The sequence below is a fragment of the Psittacula echo genome, assembly GCF_963264785.1.
Source record: "Psittacula echo genome assembly, chromosome: 6".
NCBI lineage: Eukaryota > Metazoa > Chordata > Aves > Psittaciformes > Psittacidae > Psittacula > Psittacula echo.
Genome location: NC_137743.1, coordinates 12,398,782 through 12,420,508, shown reverse-complemented (window position 1 = coordinate 12,420,508; position 21,727 = coordinate 12,398,782). Strand labels below are relative to the sequence as shown.

Sequence of the window (21,727 nt, the reverse complement as noted above, 5' to 3'; positions counted from 1 at the left end):
TAATGAGTTGTTGCTCATCAGCTGAACCCCAGTCATTACAACAATCCCACATACCCAACACCAAGAAACTGGGACGTAAAATTACTTCAGTTAACACAGATTTCCCTACCATTGAGTAAATCCGTATTCAACTACACAAAAGATGATCTGTAGTACTTATACTGACAGACTCAGCGGGCTGTGATGAGATTAAGGGATGATGCTTTATGACCCATTTCCTGCTCGTGACAAATAAGGAATGAAGGGCATACACTGACTTATCGGGTTTGCCCTCATCAGTCCTGAATTGGATGAACAACTTCTGAGAACCAAACAATCCAAACCCAGTGTGATCCCTTTCTCTCCAGCTCTTGCTCTATTCACCACCTGATTTTCCTGGTCCCACCTGCTGCATTGACAAGATGCAATTGGATGACAGCAATGACGTGACTTGCTAGAAGCATGTGAATGTATTTTCTGTTTGATTCTCACCTCCCTCCTGGCTGTCAACAGCAAAATTAAATTACTGCAACAATGCTAACTGGTCAAAATCCAACTTACTCCTTATGGCCCCCACTAAAAAAACTTCACAACCTCTTCAATCGGTGGCATTAAAGTTAGTGATATAAAAATGTAAAGTCCTTGCCATGGAGATACATTACCCTTGCTTCCTTGTGTGACTCTTAGCATGCACACAGTGCCTGGAATCCAAGAAGTAAATTCCCTAAGTACGGCCTTAGTATGAGGCCACGAAATAGCAAACGGTAGTGTCATTTTTTCCAAACTACCCAACAGGTTCCATTGCAATTATCTAAATACCTGCAGGACCTCTTAATTACTCTGAGAAAATTCTGCCTTTGGATATACAAGCATGAAACCAATGGGAGTCATTTACACTTAGCCACAGGCTGAACTTGACCCTTAGTTCAAGTTACATTTAATTTAGCTCAAGCTGATTAATACTCTTTGCCTGCTAGTTACCCTCTACGGTTCTTGGCCAAAGCTTTCAAGTCAGAAAATGTACCCATTAGGCTTTAAAGTAGAAACCAGGCCTGAGACTCATACCCATAGAGAGTACTTTTTAAATTCTATTTTAGAGCTAATTGCTACATATCTACAGACCTTGTGCTACACGATTTTTCTCTTGCAACTACAGTAATGAACTGGTTTTTAGGATTGTACAGAAGAGTGGGAGTTTCCTATGGAATAGTGACAATATATGTGCTGGTAGCCATCTACCATAAATTAGATGAGCATTAACTGTATGGACTCTAATTCAAAATTATTTCCTGAGCGCTGAATACCACAACAGCTGAAATTTATTTTCTACTATATCCTACTTTTGAAAAATTTGCCACTGAAAGTTTAATTGATCTTCATGTAATAAACTTCTTAATATACAACAACTTTTATTCCAATGGGTCCTAAAAGACAGCAGTGACCAGATTCTGTTCAGCTTCATATAAGCCCAGAGAATTCAACAGCCACAAGGGAAATGAAACATTTTGACCTCTTCTAATTACATACTAAACATCCAGAAATTTAATCTGCACCTTTCTCTGAACAGGTTACAATGCATATTATAAAGCACAAAATGCTCTGAGAGGAGTGAATGAAAAACATTACATGCTATTGACTCTACAAGAAGAATTAGGCAGGCATTTCTCATAGTTGGGAAAGCTATTAAGCCAGAGTCCTGGAAGGATACTGTTTTTGAGTTTAAAGCACAGGCTTAACTTCCATTCCAAAAAATCTTGTAAGATCATTTTGTAACCTTACCTACTTATTTAGCTTCCTTTTGCCTTTATTTTCACAGGCTTACAGTAATAGTGAAAACAAGCCTAATGTAGGCTAGAGGAAAATTAGTTGTTTAATGTTTGTAAAATGAATTCATATACACAGACAGAAAACATCATGGAATACGAACATTAATGTTGATAATTACATTAATGTATAACCTGAGCAATTCAGCCGTTACTTTTATTATTGATTCAGATTCTCATAGATTCATCATATGTAAAACAAAAAGAGACCACTAAACGCCTTTGTATAAAGGGTTTTATACTAGATGGCAAGATATTTCACTCTTTTACCCCTGTTGGGAACTCAAGAAATTGTTTTGGTCTTTTTCCAGTTTTCAAAATATCAAAATGCCAGTAAATCTGCCATTTCTCAAAACAGTTTGCTCCAATGGCTAGTTACTTCACAGTTGAGTTTATCTACCATTGACTTCTAGCCATCAGTTCTTGTTAGAAGAGGTTTTTTTTAACTAGATCAAAATGGTTACTCCTATGTTTTGTCTTCCCCTATGGAGATATTTATGCACAACAACATACTTTCCCTTCCATCTGCTTTTTTTGTGAAATAAACAGACAGCTCTATAAAGTCCTTCACTGGAAAATGACTGATTTGTGAGTATTGATGTTTCTGATTTTCAAAAAGTTCTAACAATGTGGTCTCTTACAATGGAGTCCTGCTTTATTGTCTCAAGTTGGGCAGCAAAAAATCAAGGCAAATCTCACAGCGTATTCATTTGGCTGATGGATTACCCATACTGAAGGAACTGGACTTCAAAGAAAATTGACTCACTGCTACTTTTCTCTTAGAAATCAAAAGCTACTTGAAATTATGCCAACTAGATAGGAACAAGAAGTGTCTCAGACTGTTCTTGGAGCTGGTGCTAGGCTAAAGAAAGAGAATTGTTACTTAAGAGGACAAAAAGCCTCATCAGAGGTTGTTATTCCTATCATGAAGGATCCTAGCTGTCTTCTCTGCCCACTACCTGTCACACAGTATTGCCAAAAGGACTGATGAATAAACGCAGACTGCCAGGCCCACATAGAGGGCTAGGCCCCAAGAACACAGTAGCTGCCCATGTCCTTTACTCTGCCCTTTACACTGAGGCTTAACTCCATGTTTCCTGCTTGGAAATACCAGTTCAGTATTTCCAAGGACTGTCCTGGTATCACCCCAAAGACTTTCCTGAATGTTGTGCAGATGTTATATATAGAGATGGGAAAACCCTATGTTTTTACTAAGCAAAATGCTGCCAAAGATTCTTACCTTCTGATCTTGGCTGTATGCTAAGATCCAATCTTCCTTCTTGGGGTGGAAGAGCAGACTGTTGATGTAGAAGTTCAGACGGTATTTTTGATAGGTAGCCCCTTCATCAGAACTGATTAATAAGCTGCTCTCAACTTCTGGATCGGTCAGCAGCATAATCTATATGGTAGGGAAAGATGAAAATACAGTGGTGAAGAGACATCAGATGGAAAAATAAGCAGCTAGGAACTGCAGGTAAGCTTATTAAATACATCTATGTCAAAGTGTTTGAATGTAATGTCAAAACTAAGCATAGCCAATCTTTCAGTAAGGAAAACAAGTACATTTCAGCTACGTATATAAGCACTTAACATATGATCAAATAGGCAAAATGACATTACCAGTAGTTAAACAGACTTAATGAAGCTATGCTTAGGTTATACAAAAATCAAACCTGAAATTCACCACAGTGCAAACTTACTGAATTACCAGACAGCCACAGTGGGCTGCTAGTGTCTTCATGAATAATCTATTAGAGGGGCAGACAAAAAGTTAGGTGTTAAGGAAAAAAGAAGCACAGGAAGAGGGCAGAGATCCATGCACAGAATGATCACTAATGGTAAGGTTTGTTAGACTCTGGCAGAATTTTAAGGAATATGACAGTTTCATTGCCTGGAATGTTATAGCCTGGCTGTCTGCAAAAAGCCATCTTGCTTTGGCAGGAGAACACATTTGATAACACGCTGGGTTCTTTCCATCTTCAGTTGCTGTGGTGCTGTGAATTATAGATTTGGTAGTGTATCAAAAATAATCTCCACATAGTAAAGTTGCTTTCTAGCTTTGTCCAAGAGTGTTAGTTTAGGAGTGGCAGAAGATATACAGCTTGCAGTTGTCGTAGCTAGTTCTCCTCATTAACTATGGTATTAATTGGTCTGTATTGCTGATGAATCAGAGAGAATAATGAGATAATCCTCTCATGTGTCTCTGCATGAGAAAATATATAGGTTTGAGCAGTAAAAAGAGATCATTTCAGTATTTCAGCAAGCAACAGACTAATACCCTTAAGGAATGGGAATGAGGCACTATGAATGACAAACATGAAGAGCTCTGAAAAATATTTGCCTGAGAAGGTATTAAAGCCTTGAATCATTAGCTTTGGGGTTTTTTTCTTTAGTTTGTTTGTTTGCTTCAAGTATTGGTGCTGCTGTTGCTTTGCAAATGGCAAACACCAATACGTTCTTAGGCAAGCCTGAAATGAAAGGATCCCACTTGGCATTTCTCAGAGCAAATTCCTATCTGGGTTTGGGCCCTGCAAAAATCAGGCACTCCATTTTCTTCTCTTTCATTCAGGCAGGCAGAGTTAGACACAACTTAACTCATTGCCTAGGAAGTACAGGGAGCCGTAAGTCTTGATAGACACCAGATACTAAAGAACTATTTGTATGCGAAGGTGTAAATACACATACAATCTACACAGGAAATGTCCTTCATTATTCGGTAACTGCCAGAGGTTTTATCTATCTCTAGAAAAACCCTTGGCAGCATATGAAAATCCTTGGTAACAATTTGGCCTGTGATTTGGAAATTTGGGGTTCCTCATAAACCTGTTACATCATCACACTGTATCTTGAATGTAAAATAGGGCAATGTTTCGATTGTAGGATAAAGGTACAGTCTCCTTTTGCATCTCTGATTTACTTTTGAAATCTTGTGAAGAAAACATGAATTATTAAACATTCTTATTTCCATTTAACACTTCCAAATACATCAAGCATATCACTGATGTGGCTTCTAAACTGAAGATTGCATGACAGAAACTACACAGAAAGCATCAATAATCAAAACATCAATATATAGATCATCTACTGTCACTAAGTAGCCTATCTGGCTTCTGAAGGCAAAAATTTACTGTGATGTTTATCAGTTGGTTCTTGTTTCTTACCAGACTGACACAGGACAATGTTCCTATGGTTAACAGTTATTGATTCAGGACAATGATTCAAGCATTATGATTTTCTTATTTTTATGACTTCCTTCTTGAGTGGATTTTGTTTATGTTGGTATTTGAAAATATCACAGCACAGCATTAATTTGGACTACAGCAACTGGAGCAGAAATAAGCACAAATCAATGAGCTTGATCCAAGCTCCCTGAAGTTAATAAGAGTCTTGTCATTGACTTTGTATTGTGCCTCTAAGGCAAGTTGTTAATCAAGATCCACTCTAGTCTCATGTATTTCCTTCTACCTGCATATGGAACTCATTTGACCTCATCACTGTCGCATCCAAGCACATCACCGCCTTAACACATTTTCTGTCAGGCCACTCCTCTGAAGTCTGCGAGTGCTCTTATCTCCATTTCTTAGAAAGGGAATTGAGGGACAAGCTGTTGAGGCACTGAAGCACCTAATTCCTCATTCAATCAATAAAATTTAAGTGCCTGAACAGACTTGCCAGCACTGCTGATTTTAGCTTTAATCTGCTAACTACTGCCCTAGGCTATTCCTACTGTTTTTTTCAGGTATCTAGCCGATAGATACCTGACCTTTTCAGGTCTCCAGAAGCCTTAGCTGTTGCATTGTAATAGCCAGCTATTTTGTACATATGAAGCATTCCACGACACATGAGTTTTGCTATATATGACAATAGCAACAGTGGTTTAGATGTCACGAAACTGTGCAGAACTGCCACAGATTTATGCAAGGGCATACAGACAGCTGGAGACAGGGGAGGGAGTTGACAGATGAATCTAGCCACTAGTCAAATTGTTAACTGTAAGACCAACTTTCAGTGCTTAGGACATCATTATCTGCTTCATTGTTGTCCCCTGTATTGCCAATTACTTTGCACAGATGCCATAAAAGAAAACAAGCTACAGCTGACTAAACAGTCACTACTCACATCATAGTCAAAGCACCATGCTTCTTACAAGATAAGAAAACTAAATTTCATTACAACATTTCTTCTTGTAAACAATCAGAGTTACAAACCCAAAAGATAGCATTCCAACCAGTACTGGACAGTTAGCTCAGAATATCAGGTTAGTGCTACTGTAAAGTCAAACCCTCTGCCTCCAAAATGCCTGTACTGCAGCTAAGGTGTGGGGTGTCAGTTCAACACCAACCATTTCTTTCTACAAACCCACTTCCACTGAACTGCACTATGCAGTAACGCAGTTGCAGCCACATCAGCTTAGTTTTATTGCCTAAGTTGCCTGAAGCATCAATGAGTAAGGAAGGAAAGTACAATGGCATTAATCTTTGTTGTTGTTGCAGCATATGAAATACAGAATAAATAAATTTTAGAATATTCTTTGCAATAAAAGAAGCCAATTCCTGCTTTGAAGTAGTCTATTACCCACTGACTTGATACAGTTGCCTATACAGAAAAAGAAAGTGGACACACACACACACATTGAACAAGAAAAGCATAGGAAATAAAACCAGCAACAATAACAAAGTTAATCTAAATCTAGAAGTCACAAACATTAATATTTGAGAATATCTAAGATAAGAGATTAGAAAGACATTATTTGCATATTTCTGACTTCACTGGAGGAAGCATGCTGGATTCCCTTAAGTGTGAACTCATCAAAAGAGCTATCTTCTTGCTTTATTTCTACAATGCCTAGTACAACATATTACTGCTTTCCCAGCTAACACTGGTTTCCGGACAAGTATTTTCTGGACATCACTGTGGAATCAACATGACTCTTGCACAGGAAAATCACACCACATATCTATCCAGGTTCTTAGAGATTGTAGTGAAAGATATCTAGTAGGATTTTTGAGAGGTTCCCTTGCCAAAGGATCTGAAATTGTCTAAGGAAAAAGGCCTTTCCATAGATTAATTTATGGTTAGAAGATCAGAATCAAACTTCAGGGAAAAATCTTTCTATTTCCACAATGGAAGGATGTGTTCATTTGGAATTTTCACAATGATTTATGAAGTTCAATTTATTCATTAATGATCTGGAAAGAAAAATGAACGATAAGTCACAAAGTTTGCTGATGACAGTAATGCATTCAGAATGATGAAGACAAAAGTCAGTTATGAAGATCTGTAAAAGGATTGCACAATACTGAGTACCTGAGTACTAAAATGACAGGTGAGATTCAGTGATACTGTATGAAAAAAAGAGAAAAAAAGAAAAAAACAAAAACCAAAAAAACAATACAGATAGAGAAAAGCAATTTCAGCATAACAAACAGAACAATAGGCTCTGAGAAGATAATTCCTTTCAGGAAAGGAGTTTGCAGGTTGCAGTGAAGGGGTCTTTCTGAAAACAGAAACTCAGTCCTCACATCAAAAACCCTTCAATTACACCAGTAGGAATTATTAGGAGAGAATTAAACAGCATAATAAATAATGCTATTAGGCCACTGCAGTGTTCCCACAAGTTTACGCTGGGTGTTATCCTCCACCTTAACAACAACAACAACAAAAAGGCTATAGTAGAAAACACAGAACAGATATAAGGGTGATTGAAGAAAACTAGGAAACATTTTTTCATATAATCAGCAAATAAATGAACTACTCAACTTCCAAAAGAGATAAATGACAGACAGTTTGACTAAAGTCTACAAAACTATGAATGGCCTGGAAATGCTTCGAAAATAATTATTCGCTGTCTCATAATTTGAAACTCATGAGCATCAAATGAAATCAAGAGTGAGATACAGAACACAGATGTCATGACAAGGGAAGAACTAATGATGTCATCTATCTGGAATTCTATAAGGCCTTTGACACGGTCCCCTACGCCATCCTTCTCTCTAAATCGGATAGATGGATTTGATGGGTGGACTGCTCTGTGGACAAGCAACTGGTTTTATGGAGGAGTGGGACTGGTTAAGATTCAGTCTGATTTAGCATGGCTGTTCTTATATATGTCACTAGAGAGTGAATGAAAATTATAAACAATAACAATCTTATCAGCTCAGGTGGCTGATGCTGCAATTTCTTTTGTAAAGAATTGGGCCTATCATTTTTATCTTGACAGTTTTTAAACTACCTCTGATTCCAGCATCACACAGTAAAGCTATTAATGCAGGAGTAAAGAGAGGCATACATATCTGCTTCTCAAAGGCAGCAAAGTCACTTAGTAAAGGGAGACCAACCTTAGAGTGCCTCTGGTCTTGTTTATTGTTGTCTTACGACAACATTAATATAAAAATACCCAAAAAAGAGAAGAGTGAGGGTAAGCCAAGACTCTACTTCTCCCCAGCAAAAGTAATTGTTCTCTGTTCAGATCAGTGTTCATCAGTGATCAAAATCTGCTTACTCACACCAGGCACTGCACTTTCTAATGCTGTGGAATCATTTTTTTCCTCTATGAAAAAAGAACCAAGAAAGTTGACACAGTCTTTCTCAACCAAATGCAAGACATACATTAATCATCCATCCCCTGAAAAGGGAGAAACTTGATTTGTTTTTCCTAGAAGTGATAAATGAACACAAACCAAAATTTATAGATCTTAAACAATCCACACTATTTTCACCCCTCTTTGGTGCTAACTCTGCTGATGGCAGATTGCCTTGACAGTTATGTGGATATTTGCTGTCCTCACAAAAAAAAGCCCAGGAACACTTCACAAGAGAATTCTGATTTTGCTTCCACAGAAAGATTGTGATCCTTAACAAGTGCCCTGAACACTACATCCAGTGGCTTAGTTAAAACAAGCCCAGAACTGCCCCCAGTCTTTATTTTAGCTCCTCATATCTCCACTTGGACCAACTTTTCTCTAATATCTTGTAGGAAAGAACCTAGTAGCAGCGAAATAGGATAGTATGACAATATTACAAATGTATTTCACAGATTCATCCAGGTCTAGTGGAAGATGTCCCTGCCCACAGCAATGGGGTTGGAAACGAATGATCTTTAACATCCCTTCCAACCCAAACCATTCTATGGGTCTGTGATTGACACATGCTTTAATTTAATTCTGATGTATCAACAGATCTGAGTTATATCACCTGACCAGAAATAGGGATGAAATGCAAATAGGTGCAAATCTCCTGAAAGAACCTTCATCTTCCTCACCTATTACCTGCTTCTTGCAGAGACCAAACACTGGTGACCCACATGAAACAACATTTCTCACAAGAAAACATAAGTGAAGTGCAGAAAAAGAGGAAATCAGCAAGGAAGAACAGAAATGTCCCACTCTTTACAAAAGCAGTGCATTCCCTACTTAAATACTCTAAATAGTTGCATTTTTTCCAGCTTCTCTGGAGTTTGGTACTTTTTTATATCATAACTGATTGCAAAAGCACCAGTGCTATGGAGTCCCAGCATAATGAAATGTAATTTCTGCCACTTTGCATATTACTTCTGAATTTAGATTGCCATTTACAAGGCATAAAGATTGCATAAAGAGAGAACCTGATTCTCCAGACTGAGGAATTCACACACTCATTAAATAATCAACCTAGTTCATTGCTTAAGCTTTTTAAGATCTAGAATAAGAAATAAAATGAAACAAGCCAAATAAAGGAACTGTTTTGTCCATGGCATTCTGAAATGAATGCAATACTACTTTACAGAAAATTAGAGGAACAAAATTACCATAAAGAAATAACTCAAGCATTTATTCGGATAATTAACAGAGAAAGAGGACACCAAAGCCTTTACAAAGTTTAATAAGCTTTACTCATGGGCTAGCATCAGCTGCTGTAGAACTGCATCCATGAGTAATGCCACTACATTCTGGCTCAGGTCTTTGCTTTAAATAAATTGGCTAACAGTATTAGCAAAGAGATGAAAACATTAAATGAACTAGAGCTGACCATTTTTAAGCTGTTTCTATTGCAAACTAAAGACAAGGTTAGTTGCCGAGCAATTTCATTAAGATCCCATTAATATAATACACTAATACTTCAATCAAGGCACTGTAAAGTGTTTTATTGCCAGAAGTTCTTGTTAACTTAGCACAGTAATTTTTGTAGGGAAAGAAAAGACTTCAGTAACAATTACACTTTCAACACTGAAGGAAAAAAAAGATGTTGCCTGTGAATGATTGCCTGGTTTAGAATGGTCTCAGAATGACCACTTCAATACAAGGAAAAGGTCTGTGGACAAGTGATTTTGCAGCTATAACCCAGTGACTTCAGAGTAAAAAGGTTCTTACTCATACAAACACACATAACCCAAACTCATTAAATCAGTCTGCACTTTGCTGACATGGAAGGTAACATATTCCAAGTCTCACCCAAATAAAACTATACTCATGATTACTAGACAGTGCAATTCAGATTCAGATTCAGTCAGATCTGGACAGTGGAAACTCTAGCATCATATCCCAAAGGAACCCACAGGAGGGTCCATATAGGATATCACTGTCTTCCTTAAATCTTGTCTGTTTAAAGGTTAAGAGCACTCGTGGTGAAAGGTTCAGCTGGTGAATTAATCTTGTTTGCACACATGAAAGATTTAGTGCTCACTGAGTGATAAAACAATCTCTTGTCAGCAGAATGCTAGATGGCAAAGGACTATCTTTTGAGAAAGATTTATCTTTAAGGAGAGAAAAATTATCAGCTGCCAATATTTTTGAAAGCTGGGATTGTACAGTGTTCCTAATGGAAGAATTGTTGAAAATTGCATCTGGCATCTTGATGAATGTGGTCTGAAACAAAAAGCTGGCTAATGACTTGAAAAAAGAATCCATTTACCTGTTCTGCATTAGGAAAGAAGTTAATTAGAGGCCAAACATGACCACAAAAGAAAACAGCCAATGAATGTTCTAATTTTTATTATCTGTGGGAATCATATGGGATGAGACAATGTATGCATCAGCAACAACTTACAAAAATAAAAGAAACACTATGTAACTCCCTCTTATCCAAGCTTCAGACAGAGACATAAACAGGCACTTCCAAAAATCTGCTGATTGCCTCTTCAGTTATACAGAATAAAACCATTATTTAATGAAAGTCCAAAACAATCTCAAAAGGAAAAGAAGAAATTTTGGAAGAAGCTTTTACCTTAAGAATATGTCTGCCACCCTGAAACCAAGATACCATAGGCAGAAAATAGCTTGCATTTACATATGGAAGTTCTCACAGAATACGTGAGATGCCATAGAGTCAGAGAATGGTTTGGGTTGGAAGGGACCTTTAAGCTCTTCCAGTTCCAACCCCCTGCCACAGTCAGTGGACACCTTCCACTAGGTTGCTCAAAGCCCTGTTCAACCTGGCCTTGAACATTTCAAGGAATGGGACAGCCACAACTTCTTGGAACAACCTGTGCCAGCGCCTCACCTCCCTCACAGCATTTTTTTTCCTAATATCTGATCTAAATCTACCTTCTTTCAGTTTAAAGCCATTCCACCTTGCCCAATCACTACGTGACCTTGAAAAAAGTCTCCCTGTAGCTTTCTTATAGCCTCTGTTAAGGTACTGGAAGGCTGCTATAAGGTCTCCTCAGAGGCTTTTTCAGGTCACCTTGCTTCTCCACACCAGTAGCTCTCCTGCACAGTGTCCTGTTTAAACTACTATTAGTATGAGTGATTTTACAAATTTTTACAGCATATGCTTAAGTGTCTAAGCAAAAAGCATTGAAAAGCCACTGAACCCCACCACATACACATGCTAACCAGAAAAAAAACCCAACAAACCAACAAGACATTTCACCTGTTTTTAAAGACTATTCCTCATCAAATGGAAAACCCCACCAGCTGTCTTAGCAAACACACCTATTAAAATTACATACTTCGAAGCTAGAGTAGTGCTGTTACCCTATTCACTGAATAAGACCATCAATTGGCTGCCTTGGCTAAACATGATGCATTCCTTCTGTTACAAGATTTAAAAAACACTGACTCAAACATTTATATTATAAACTATCCAATTCTCTGTTTTTTGTCTCTAGCCCATTTATGGTTGAGCACAATATTTGGAGTCCTTTCCAGATTTCTTTTTTTAATGGACTTGTTTTAAAAATTGGTAAAAAGTTACTGATTAATAAGTGTGAACTATAAAAACTTACATCTGGTTGTTACAGGTGAACAAGGTTGTTACAGGTCATTGCAGCTCACTGCTCCTTCTTCTCATATTGACTGAAATAATTAATATTTTTTATTTTTATTAATTTTGTTTATTATTATTTTCTAATAACAGAAAATGCTTTAATTCTCTCAATATCTAAACATTCAAGTTGAACAAAAAACTTTTTGTGTGTGTGTGTTTAGCACAATTCCAGGATTACAACTATTGTTATGATTTTTAGTGATAATTATACCCTTACTAGTCAGCTGACATTTCAGTGTTTCTTTTTCAAGCATGGTACACAACAATAGATATTCATTAATACATGACTTTTGTCTGAATGCCAGTGAAATGACTTTATCTTGAACATAACAAATCAACATGTTGTATTAACTATATTAACAACTGCCACTATTGTTGATCAGCTTTCTCTACTTAGACTAATCCCAGTTTAATGTGGTTTCTTCACATTATCTGAATTTTAATATTGCCAAAGTGAATATGAATAATAATATGAATACAGGTATAAAGAAACCAGAGGTGTTGGGGGAGCAGATTTCTCCTAAGAGAAAACACTATACAATAACAACCAGTCCTTATTCTAAACTTCAGTTCTGAAAACATCCAAGTACCAGATGGAATGGGTCTGATCCTGTTTCTATCAAAATCCAAAAGAGGGCAGTGCACCCACACACAGCCTGGTTCATTACTCGCAGCTCATCAGTGTGGGGATGTTCATCAAGTGGACAGGTTGCTACTGACAGCTTTTTCTCCCTGTGGCTGAGCTTTGACAGAAGCCCCATTATCAAGTGCCTGACCCTGGACTAGACCTGAAAAGATCCAACTACTTCTTTTTCTATTAAAAGTGAAGAAGCTCCCACATCTTCAGTTTTTTTGTGTGGTGCTGAGTCACTGCTTGTGGGCTGGACTGAATAGAGAGAAACATCAACCTTCACCTTCCCAAGAGTATTTGCAATCCCAACAGCTAGGGTGAATTCTTAAAATACACAACTTTGCTTTGAGGTAATAACTTGAATAGAGGAGAAAAAAAAGATGAGATGGGGGAGAAAGGAATCCCTGAAGATTAGCATCATTTTTTAAATCTTAGCTTTTTTAAGTACAGCTTCTATTTCCATTACTCAAGAATTAAATGAAAATAGACTCTATGCTTTGTCCTTACTTGAGTTAATGTACCTAGTGTCTTAATGAGTACTGTAAAAAAGGACTCTCATTTGCGTCACCCTCATGCAAAAATAAAAATCTAATACTAAAAACAATAAAGAAAACCTTTTATTAATGTAACTTAGTAGATTAATGCAGGATGTTTCAGAGACACTTTTGCTTTACCGTAAATTACAAAGTGATTTTAAATTATTTAATATAGGAAGGTGACAACCTCCGGAGGTCTTTTACTCGAACCTCTGGCTTCATACTGAGCCAGTTTTAAAGGTACGGATTGATTCTCAGGACCTTGCCCTGTCAATATTTAAGTACTCTTATTCATGAAGATTCATGGAGATTCTTTGGGCTTGTCCAATCTGAAACTGTTCAGTTTCCATTCAGTGTTAATCTTAATTTTAAATGTTGGGGGTTATAACGTCAGGTTTAGAACAAAGAACACCCTCAATTTTACATTATTTTTAAGATACAAGTCTATCTTAATAAGAGCTTTGAAAGCTAGAAGTGCTGTATGAACCCAAAGCACCAAGGTTAGTTTCACCTGCCATGAACCTGTAGTAGTGCTGAAAATAGCATTTGTCAGGCTTAGCTCCTAATCACATGCATAAACATTAGCTCTGGAGTAATCAGTTCTGGGGGAAGGAACATGAAAAGATTAAGCTTCTCTGTTTTTCAAGTCTCCCTCAAAATCTAGATTTTCATCTCTTCATTTCACAGCCTGTTTGTGTCTAATTTAGTAGCCTGACATGAAATAAAATTCTCCTATTCTTATTTCATTATTATTACACACTGCCTTTCTTTGTTTACATATATTTGATATAAAAGGTTTCAACACCCAAACCAGCTTGAAAATCTATTCCTTAAAATTTAAGCAAAACACTGTAGAAGCTTCCATTCTGGTATAAAATCTATTTGATAACAATGATGGTATTTTATTACTATATTTTAAGAAGAAATGAAACAAAGACAAAAAACTCAGGAAAGCTACAGTACTACAGGCACTTTGTTTTGGACAGTGCAATCTAGTTTCAATTATTAATCATCTGTTCTTTTGCAACAGATGTTCTGCATTGTACTGAACAAGGGAAAAAAATCATCTGAGGCATTCTTACAGTTTTACTTGCTCAGAGGAGAAAAGAAACCTCAGCTTTGTAGAGGTCTGGAATGAGCTGCATTCATGCATATTGACTGTACTTTGTTCTTTTGCTCAGTAAGGCATTCCTTTCATTAAAGAATCTCATGAGATTAATTAGTTAATCTTCACAACTTCGTGGTAGAGAAGGAAAGTGCACATATCAAGAGGGAAAATTATTTGGACAACCTCCACTAATCTATCAATGGCAGAAAAAGAAAGAAGCCACTTGCACTGTAAGCATATTACAAACAATAGCATCTTCCAGCCCCAAATGCTGGGCCCTAAGTGTTGTCAATCCTAATCAAAACAAAGGAAGACTCTTGGCCTGAAAGTATTGTAACCCAATCAGAGCTATGAAGGAGACAGGGAGAAGAGGGACACTAAGGAAGCATTTTTTTCCCTGAAGGGTGAGCTAGTGATAAACTCACAATCCACACGATCTTCTTTTCCATTTTTTGTCATATCCTCTAAAATGTACTTGGACTTCAAGTGCTTTGAACTTAATCCTGAAAGACACCAAAAACAACCTAAGAGCAACAATGACTAACACATCCTGAGCTGTAAGGTTTATAGACACATATCCACTGGATACAGACATTGGAGTGTACCCCATTATTGGGGTATAAACAGGGATAGCCTGGGGCAAGAAAAATATCTTAATACATTGTGAAAATGGATGAGTTGATAGGCAGACAAACTGTAAAAGTTTCAAGTCCCATCTATAAGAGGGTTATCAGGAACTTATCTGGCCTGAGAGACCAGTAATTTCAGGAGTTTCTGGTCTGTTTATTTTTATTAGGCCTCACAAACACTCAAATCCTTGCATGAATTTTTTATCAAGCTTACAAGGGAGACTACTCCAAAGTAAATTAACCTCATTATAAAGGAAGCTTCTCATTATATTAATCTTTTAGATCGCTGTTTTCCATGTGATGCCTATTTTTCCATTTCCCCTAGTTATGGCTCTTTTATACACCCCTACAGCACATTTCTCTTCTAGGAAGAGACATTCTCAGGTGGTTCCCTGTTAGCCTCTCTCCCAAGTTATACACACATTCTATATAAAAATGCTGTATTAAGGGTGATTATGCCACTACAAGAAAGACTCAGACTCACCTAGACAACTATTATGGTAGGAAGGAAGATGAATAGAAAAGGAGGTGCAATCAGAGATACAGTAATATATTGGCTACTGGAATAAGGATATCTCTAACATACTGTGATACTGTGATACTGTGATATGGACTGATCAGTAAAGCAACTGTACACTTTTCAGCCTAGAATAAATTAATTCCTACTCTCTACCAGTTTTCCACAAATGAGAAGAAGTGGGAGGAACATTGCACTTTAATGCTGCCACAAAAGGCAACAAGACAAGTCTCACTTCAAGCATTTTGGTACAAAGATATCTCTTGCACTCCCACTGTACGCCAGTGCATGCAATGATAACTACAGATCATAGAATCATAGTATGGTGTGAATTAGAAGGGACCTTTGAAGATCATCTACTCCAATCCCCCTACCATGGGTAGTGACATCTTTCACGAGATCAAGTTGCTCAAAGATCTGTTTCAGATCTACCTGACCTTCACCACACCTGTACCACATGCGACTCCATTACACTGTGAAATACATTTCTTGGTCAGGGGTATTTCAAAAAAGTGAGAGAAGAGATGGGAATGATGACAAGTCTGTGGCCATGAATGCTAGAAAGTGTTAACATAGTAAACAATTTTAAGTAGCCGTGTTCATGGTTTGCTGATGATCTGCAGTATCACAGTTATGCCAAGCTTGGACAGATGGTCAGTTCACTAAACACTTTGTTCATAGTCAACTGTTTCAACCCATGCCACTTGCTTCTGGCCAGCCCTCGCACCCATGTGGCACTGTACGGTTTAGTATTTCAGAGGTTCTTACCCTTGCCTGTGTTTCACAGCGTACTCAAAGTGAAGAAACAAAGGCAAAGAACATCACAAAGCTACATGCACCTCAGACTGTGGGCAGAGGTGCCCTGATAGTCCCAAGGATATTATTATCTGTACCTGCTTACCTCTCATTTCTCTGCACAAGTTCTTATCCCTCCAGTCCTTACAAAAACTCTCATCTTATTTCACCTAAAATCCACCAGCTGAAACTGTTCAATAAACATGGCTGATTTTATCCAAAGCACCTAAACCAGTTCATCACTTCTCAGGTGGGGGTTTGGTGCCTCCAGCAAGAAGAGTGTTTACAAATTGCTGTAACCTAGTAATAACTTCGAACAGTAGTTGTTTGAACCAGGTAGAGCTGGTAAGAAACTCCTATTTTTACTTCATCTGTGTGGACCTAACTAGCAAAATTCTTGGGACGAACTTCATTGCAATTACTGATAATAGACTTCTCTGAGGCAAGTACCAGATCCTTTAGTGTGTGCTAATCTCATGTTTTGAAAGTAAAAAAGTACAACCTTAATAGAAAGCGTAACAAGATAGAACTTGGATTATGACATTTTTTCCAAAGATATATGGGGTGGGGGAAGAGGAGGGAGCAAGTAAAAGTACAGTTTTTCCCAATAGTTATCAATATTTCTGAAAAAAGTAATTTCCATTTGAGACTTTTTTTCTTATTCCCCTGAAATTGTAGGGTACCTATGAGAAAGAAAACAAAAACCCATATACAGTAAAAAAGCAGTAAACAAACTTACTGCCTAAAAAATAAATGCTACTCTTCAGCTTGTGCAATTATTTTTTTAAATTATTTTGTTGATATATTTTATAAAGATTTCTACAGTTTCTTCAAACTTAACTACCTGAAAAACAAGAATCCAGCTCCGAAGAATCGTTAACAAAAATCTCATTTCATTCAGGATTTTGCTTACCTTTTGTTTGTTCTTGGGGTGAGAAAAGAAGGTTTCATCAGGTAGAGTTTACATTCATTCTTAAAGCTTTTCTGTAGAACTCTGAGGTCTACAAACTTAATTTTAACAAAAATTTAAATTCTTTCCAATTTAAAATTGATTCTACCAGCTGCCAAGGTTACAGAAGATACATATCATAAGACTCCTGACAAAATCATATGAGAACTGGCACCACAGTTCTTCACTAAGGGTTACACCTCTTTTCTTTTGGGACATGGCTATACAATTTAATGGTTTTTAGTGATATTTTATGACTAGATTTAAATGAAATCCCTTTCAAGCAACTATCTATCTTTCAACACACATCCATGCAACGGATGATGATAGCTGAGCATACATTTGCTGGATCACTATAAACTTTGGCATGGTACACCTGGTTCTGCTACTTCTATATTTTTAGGTATGGACATGGAAGAAAAATGACTGCAGGGAACGAGTTCAGCATGAATGAAGTCTCCTGCTTGACGGTGTGTATCAGGGTAACTTTCCTATCCCAAGCTGGTCATCAAAACAAGGTGGGAAGGAAAACCAGAAAGAAGCTACTTTGTGGTGAATTCTCTGGCAGTGGTGAAAGTAAGCAATGAAATCCCCTGCAAGTTTAACAAACAGGTTCACTAAATCAGACCAAACACTTCAAGCCACATGATGAGGCTCTCCTGGGCCATTGAAGATAATTTCAAAACACTGTTACAGAAATATCAAAGATGATACAATAAAGTTGGTGCAATGTGGGAAAGGTACTCTTAGAATCTAGGTTGTGAATGAGAACAGTGGAGGGTAGGTTCTTTCTCTGCTAGCTACAGTAAGGAAATCATGCACTTAGAGGAGAAAACACCAAAGACAGAGTCCCTCAACCTTGTCTATTAATTTTCCAATTCGCACCATTCAATATAAATTCTCTTCAGATTCAAGGCACAGCTCTTTTCCACCATCTACTTCCAGCTTCCAGGCTGGAATCTTTATCCAGGATACGCATTCATACAGTTGGAAGTTCTTCCTTAATCACTTGAGTAAGTATTCGTTTCCCAAATATATGACATGATGCTTTCTGTATGTTTTAATTCTAAAGCAGTCTTTACACATTGGTTTTGCTGAAGCTCCAAGCTTTGTTTCATTTTGGTTTCTTACATGGTAATTCTGAGATGTTCTTTAAAATTTCTCTTTAGTGTAATTTTTTCCCCTCTGACTGAGAATAAAGCACAGTTTCACAAATTATGTCTACAGCTAGTTCCTTTTATGCACATTTATCTGATTTGCTTCTCTTCAAAGCATTTTTGTATTAATGCATTAATTTCATAATCACTTCAAATTATGCTCCATGTTGCATGAACAATTGGGGAATTAGCATCTGCTTGCAAGTTGTTAGTTTGGCTTTTTATTTTTGTTGCTGCAGTTAATAAAGTCAAATTATCCACACCGAATGTGCCTGAGAAGAATTCCAACTCCAACAACAAATAATTCTCTTTACTTTCTGCATTGTTTTTTGCTGAGGAAATTCAAGGCAGTTTCCTAAGCAATAGCACAAACCACTTTTTTTAGATTTCCAGTTTTGGTGTAATGGTTGAACTGTTATGTAGAGTCACTGTGTAACACTTTTACACAGTCCTTCACATATGCACCTAGGTAGCTACTGTATTAAATCTTACAATTCTGCTATTACCCTCTGGTTACCATAATACTGGGTTTCAAATGGAACTACAGTGTCACAGACCACCTGCGATATTTCAGCAACTGTAATATGAGCATTAAGCTCACATTAAGCAAGGGCATAGTTGTTCAGCTGTATAGCTGGTTTTCACAGAGATGACTTCCTAAGCTTATTCAGACACATGTATCTGAAAGCTGTTCTGGGTCACATCCAGATGTTGAAGGAGCATGAGGGATAAAATATTCACGAGGAAATGATGCCCCATGCCTCATTTGCCTTCTTGCACATACTATATGACATCTAAGACAGATGACAATGTAAAAAGGTGCTCTTATGCTACAACTACTCCATTCAGAGTTGCTGATGCTTCTCCTCCTTGACCCTCTTGTCTTTCTCTTTTCCTTCCATGCAATTTGCCCTCTTCTAAAAAAAGTAATTTCCTCAAAGCTTTCAAATAAAAGTGACAAAATGAATATGATGCATCAGTGTGCTGGGATTTTGTTAATATCCCACCTTCAATTCATGATCTAACCTACATTTATAATGTCTAAAGCAAAGGAGGAGCATTCTTGGTTTGTCTTCATATACCACCATGACAGGCATGATCAATTGGTTCAATATAGACAGAAACCAACTTTTTCAGAGAAATTCAGTTGGTGCAAAAGCTTACTGCAGCTAATAAAGCATGATCAGAAGTTAATGGCATTATGAATGGTTGAACCAACTGAGCCTATACATTCCCATCTTCATCATCCAGTACAAAGTTCATCAATGAGAACAAAAGCAGGCTCCATGTTCTTTTAAGAGCACTTATCTTGCTGAAGTAGTCCACCTAATGTTATCATCTCTAAATAAAGCCTTCTTTAAGACTGAATGTCGCCTGTCTCTACCTCCAGAGACATCCTGAGAAACCTGATGGAAAGTTTAATCTATATCCCTCTCCTTGGCTTTTTAAATAGTGTGACTAAAGCTTTTAGCAGTCACAGAGATGCGAAGCTTGAAAGAAGGCTTTCTTGCACAACAGACATTAGGGTTAATTACCCTTTTATAACAGTTATTAAAACCAAACCAGGGTAAAGCATTGCTGGATTTTTGTCTGAATATTGCTACAACAGAACGTATCTTTCTACTTAAAATACAGCATAATGAGGAAGGGCATAAAAACCTAGTCTCATTTTAGCCTTTTTTTAAAGGAATAAAAGATGGAGAGTACTTTAAAGTGGCCCTCCTAGCTGTGCAGATGATCTTGATAAATCAAAATCCTACCCATTATCAGACTGATTGCCAAAGCTGTAGAGAAGTAATTCTGCAATAGTGAAGAGAGGAATCATACATAAAAACAATTTTAAAGCTGACTGTTTGAAGAGAACACTAGAATTTCTGATATTTTTTAGTGACTTGATGTCATTCTAGAGTCAAACTCAAAAATCATCTTATGCTTTTACTCTCTGAAAAGTTCTTTGAGAGCACAAATTGTCCTGTATCATACTTCATGTCAGGTATTTGGGTGTCTGCTAACCAAACTTCAATTAACGTTTGAAAGGTTGAACCACTAATGACTTCAAGCAGTGCTATTACTCATGAGATGACAAAGGGCTATTAGACTCAGCCTATAATGCTTTAATGGCTTCAAACAGCTGGGGAAGTTAAACCATGTGATAGCTCAGGCTAACTTTGGAGAGTATAGACAAATTTAACTGAATGAGCTAGCTAGCTTCAAAGATGGAGATGCATTTTTGTTATCAGAAGCCAATGATCAGTATCAGTTTCGGCAGCACAGATAACTCATGCAATAATGGCTGTTGAGTGCCAATGACTGCTAATGTGAACTTGATCAATAGTATTTCTAATGACACAATTCAGATTGTAATGGGGCTGCTTCTGGTGATAGGGAAAATAAGTTAGGAATGATTGTATCATCAGCCGCAACAAATTCCAGTGTTGCCCATTTTTTCTAAGTCCACCTGCTGCATATTATCCAATATGTATTTCTTCAGTTGTCTCTGCCCTGCCCAACCCCTACATTAAAAACTGATGATCCCAATGCTTAGATGCTTACAGTTAATATGCTTTAGAACTCTTGAGCTGCCTACTAATAATTTGTTATTTCTATAATGCATAATGGATACTAGGTGAGAGCAGAGCTACTATTTCTTACTGTTCAAGAAGCCTCAAACAAGATCGTACAATACCAGCATTTTACTGCATTACTTCCTGGAGGATATACTCCAGATATAGATATGTATTCATGTCCAGGTCTGTCAGTTGCTCAGTGATGCAGAATAAGTTAGTTGATTAGATGTTCCTAGCAATAGTTCTACTGTTTGCACTCAACATGTAAAGTAGCCACTTCTTAAGCTTCCTGTAGCCATGATAAATGCACAAGCAAAATGCAAATGCTAGACCATTCTGACCACTAGGAACACTACCTCCACTGCCATAGTGGGCAATAGCATAAGACAGCACAACTGACTTCTCTGTAAGATTTTTAGTGTGTAGGTTTAAAAAGTACCTGAAACATATAATTTCAGATGGCAGCAGATGCCACAAGTAAAGGAAATAAGATGTGATATGCCAGTGATGGAAAGAATGTGTTCCAGACACATTGCAGAGATCACACTAGCACAGGGAAAAGTAGAAAGCTGAGGGAACAGGATCAAATAACTTTACTACGGAAAGGGTTCAGGTAAATCAGAGGCCAAGGAGGAGGACTGCATTTTATAGAATCATAGAACATTTAGGGTTGGAAAGGGCCTTAAGATCATCTAGTTCCAAATCCCCTGCCATGGGGGTCACACTAGACCATGTTACCCAAGGCTCTGTCCAACCTGCCAGGGATGGAGCATTTACCACTATGAAATTTC

The 21,727-nt window shown here is 37.4% G+C and overlaps 1 protein-coding gene across 1 annotated transcript in view; it reads right to left on the bottom strand.

The window, feature by feature from the left end:
• The window catches only part of SORCS1 (sortilin related VPS10 domain containing receptor 1), a gene marked incomplete at its 5' end in the record, with an annotated part of 298,352 nt that overhangs the window by 114,768 nt on the left and 161,857 nt on the right, over positions 1–21,727 (bottom strand). Inside the window, one exon of the mRNA XM_080620246.1 lies at positions 3,043–3,201. Coding sequence (XP_080476372.1) covers positions 3,043–3,201 — 159 coding nt within the window. The remainder of the gene's footprint in view (positions 1–3,042; positions 3,202–21,727) is intronic.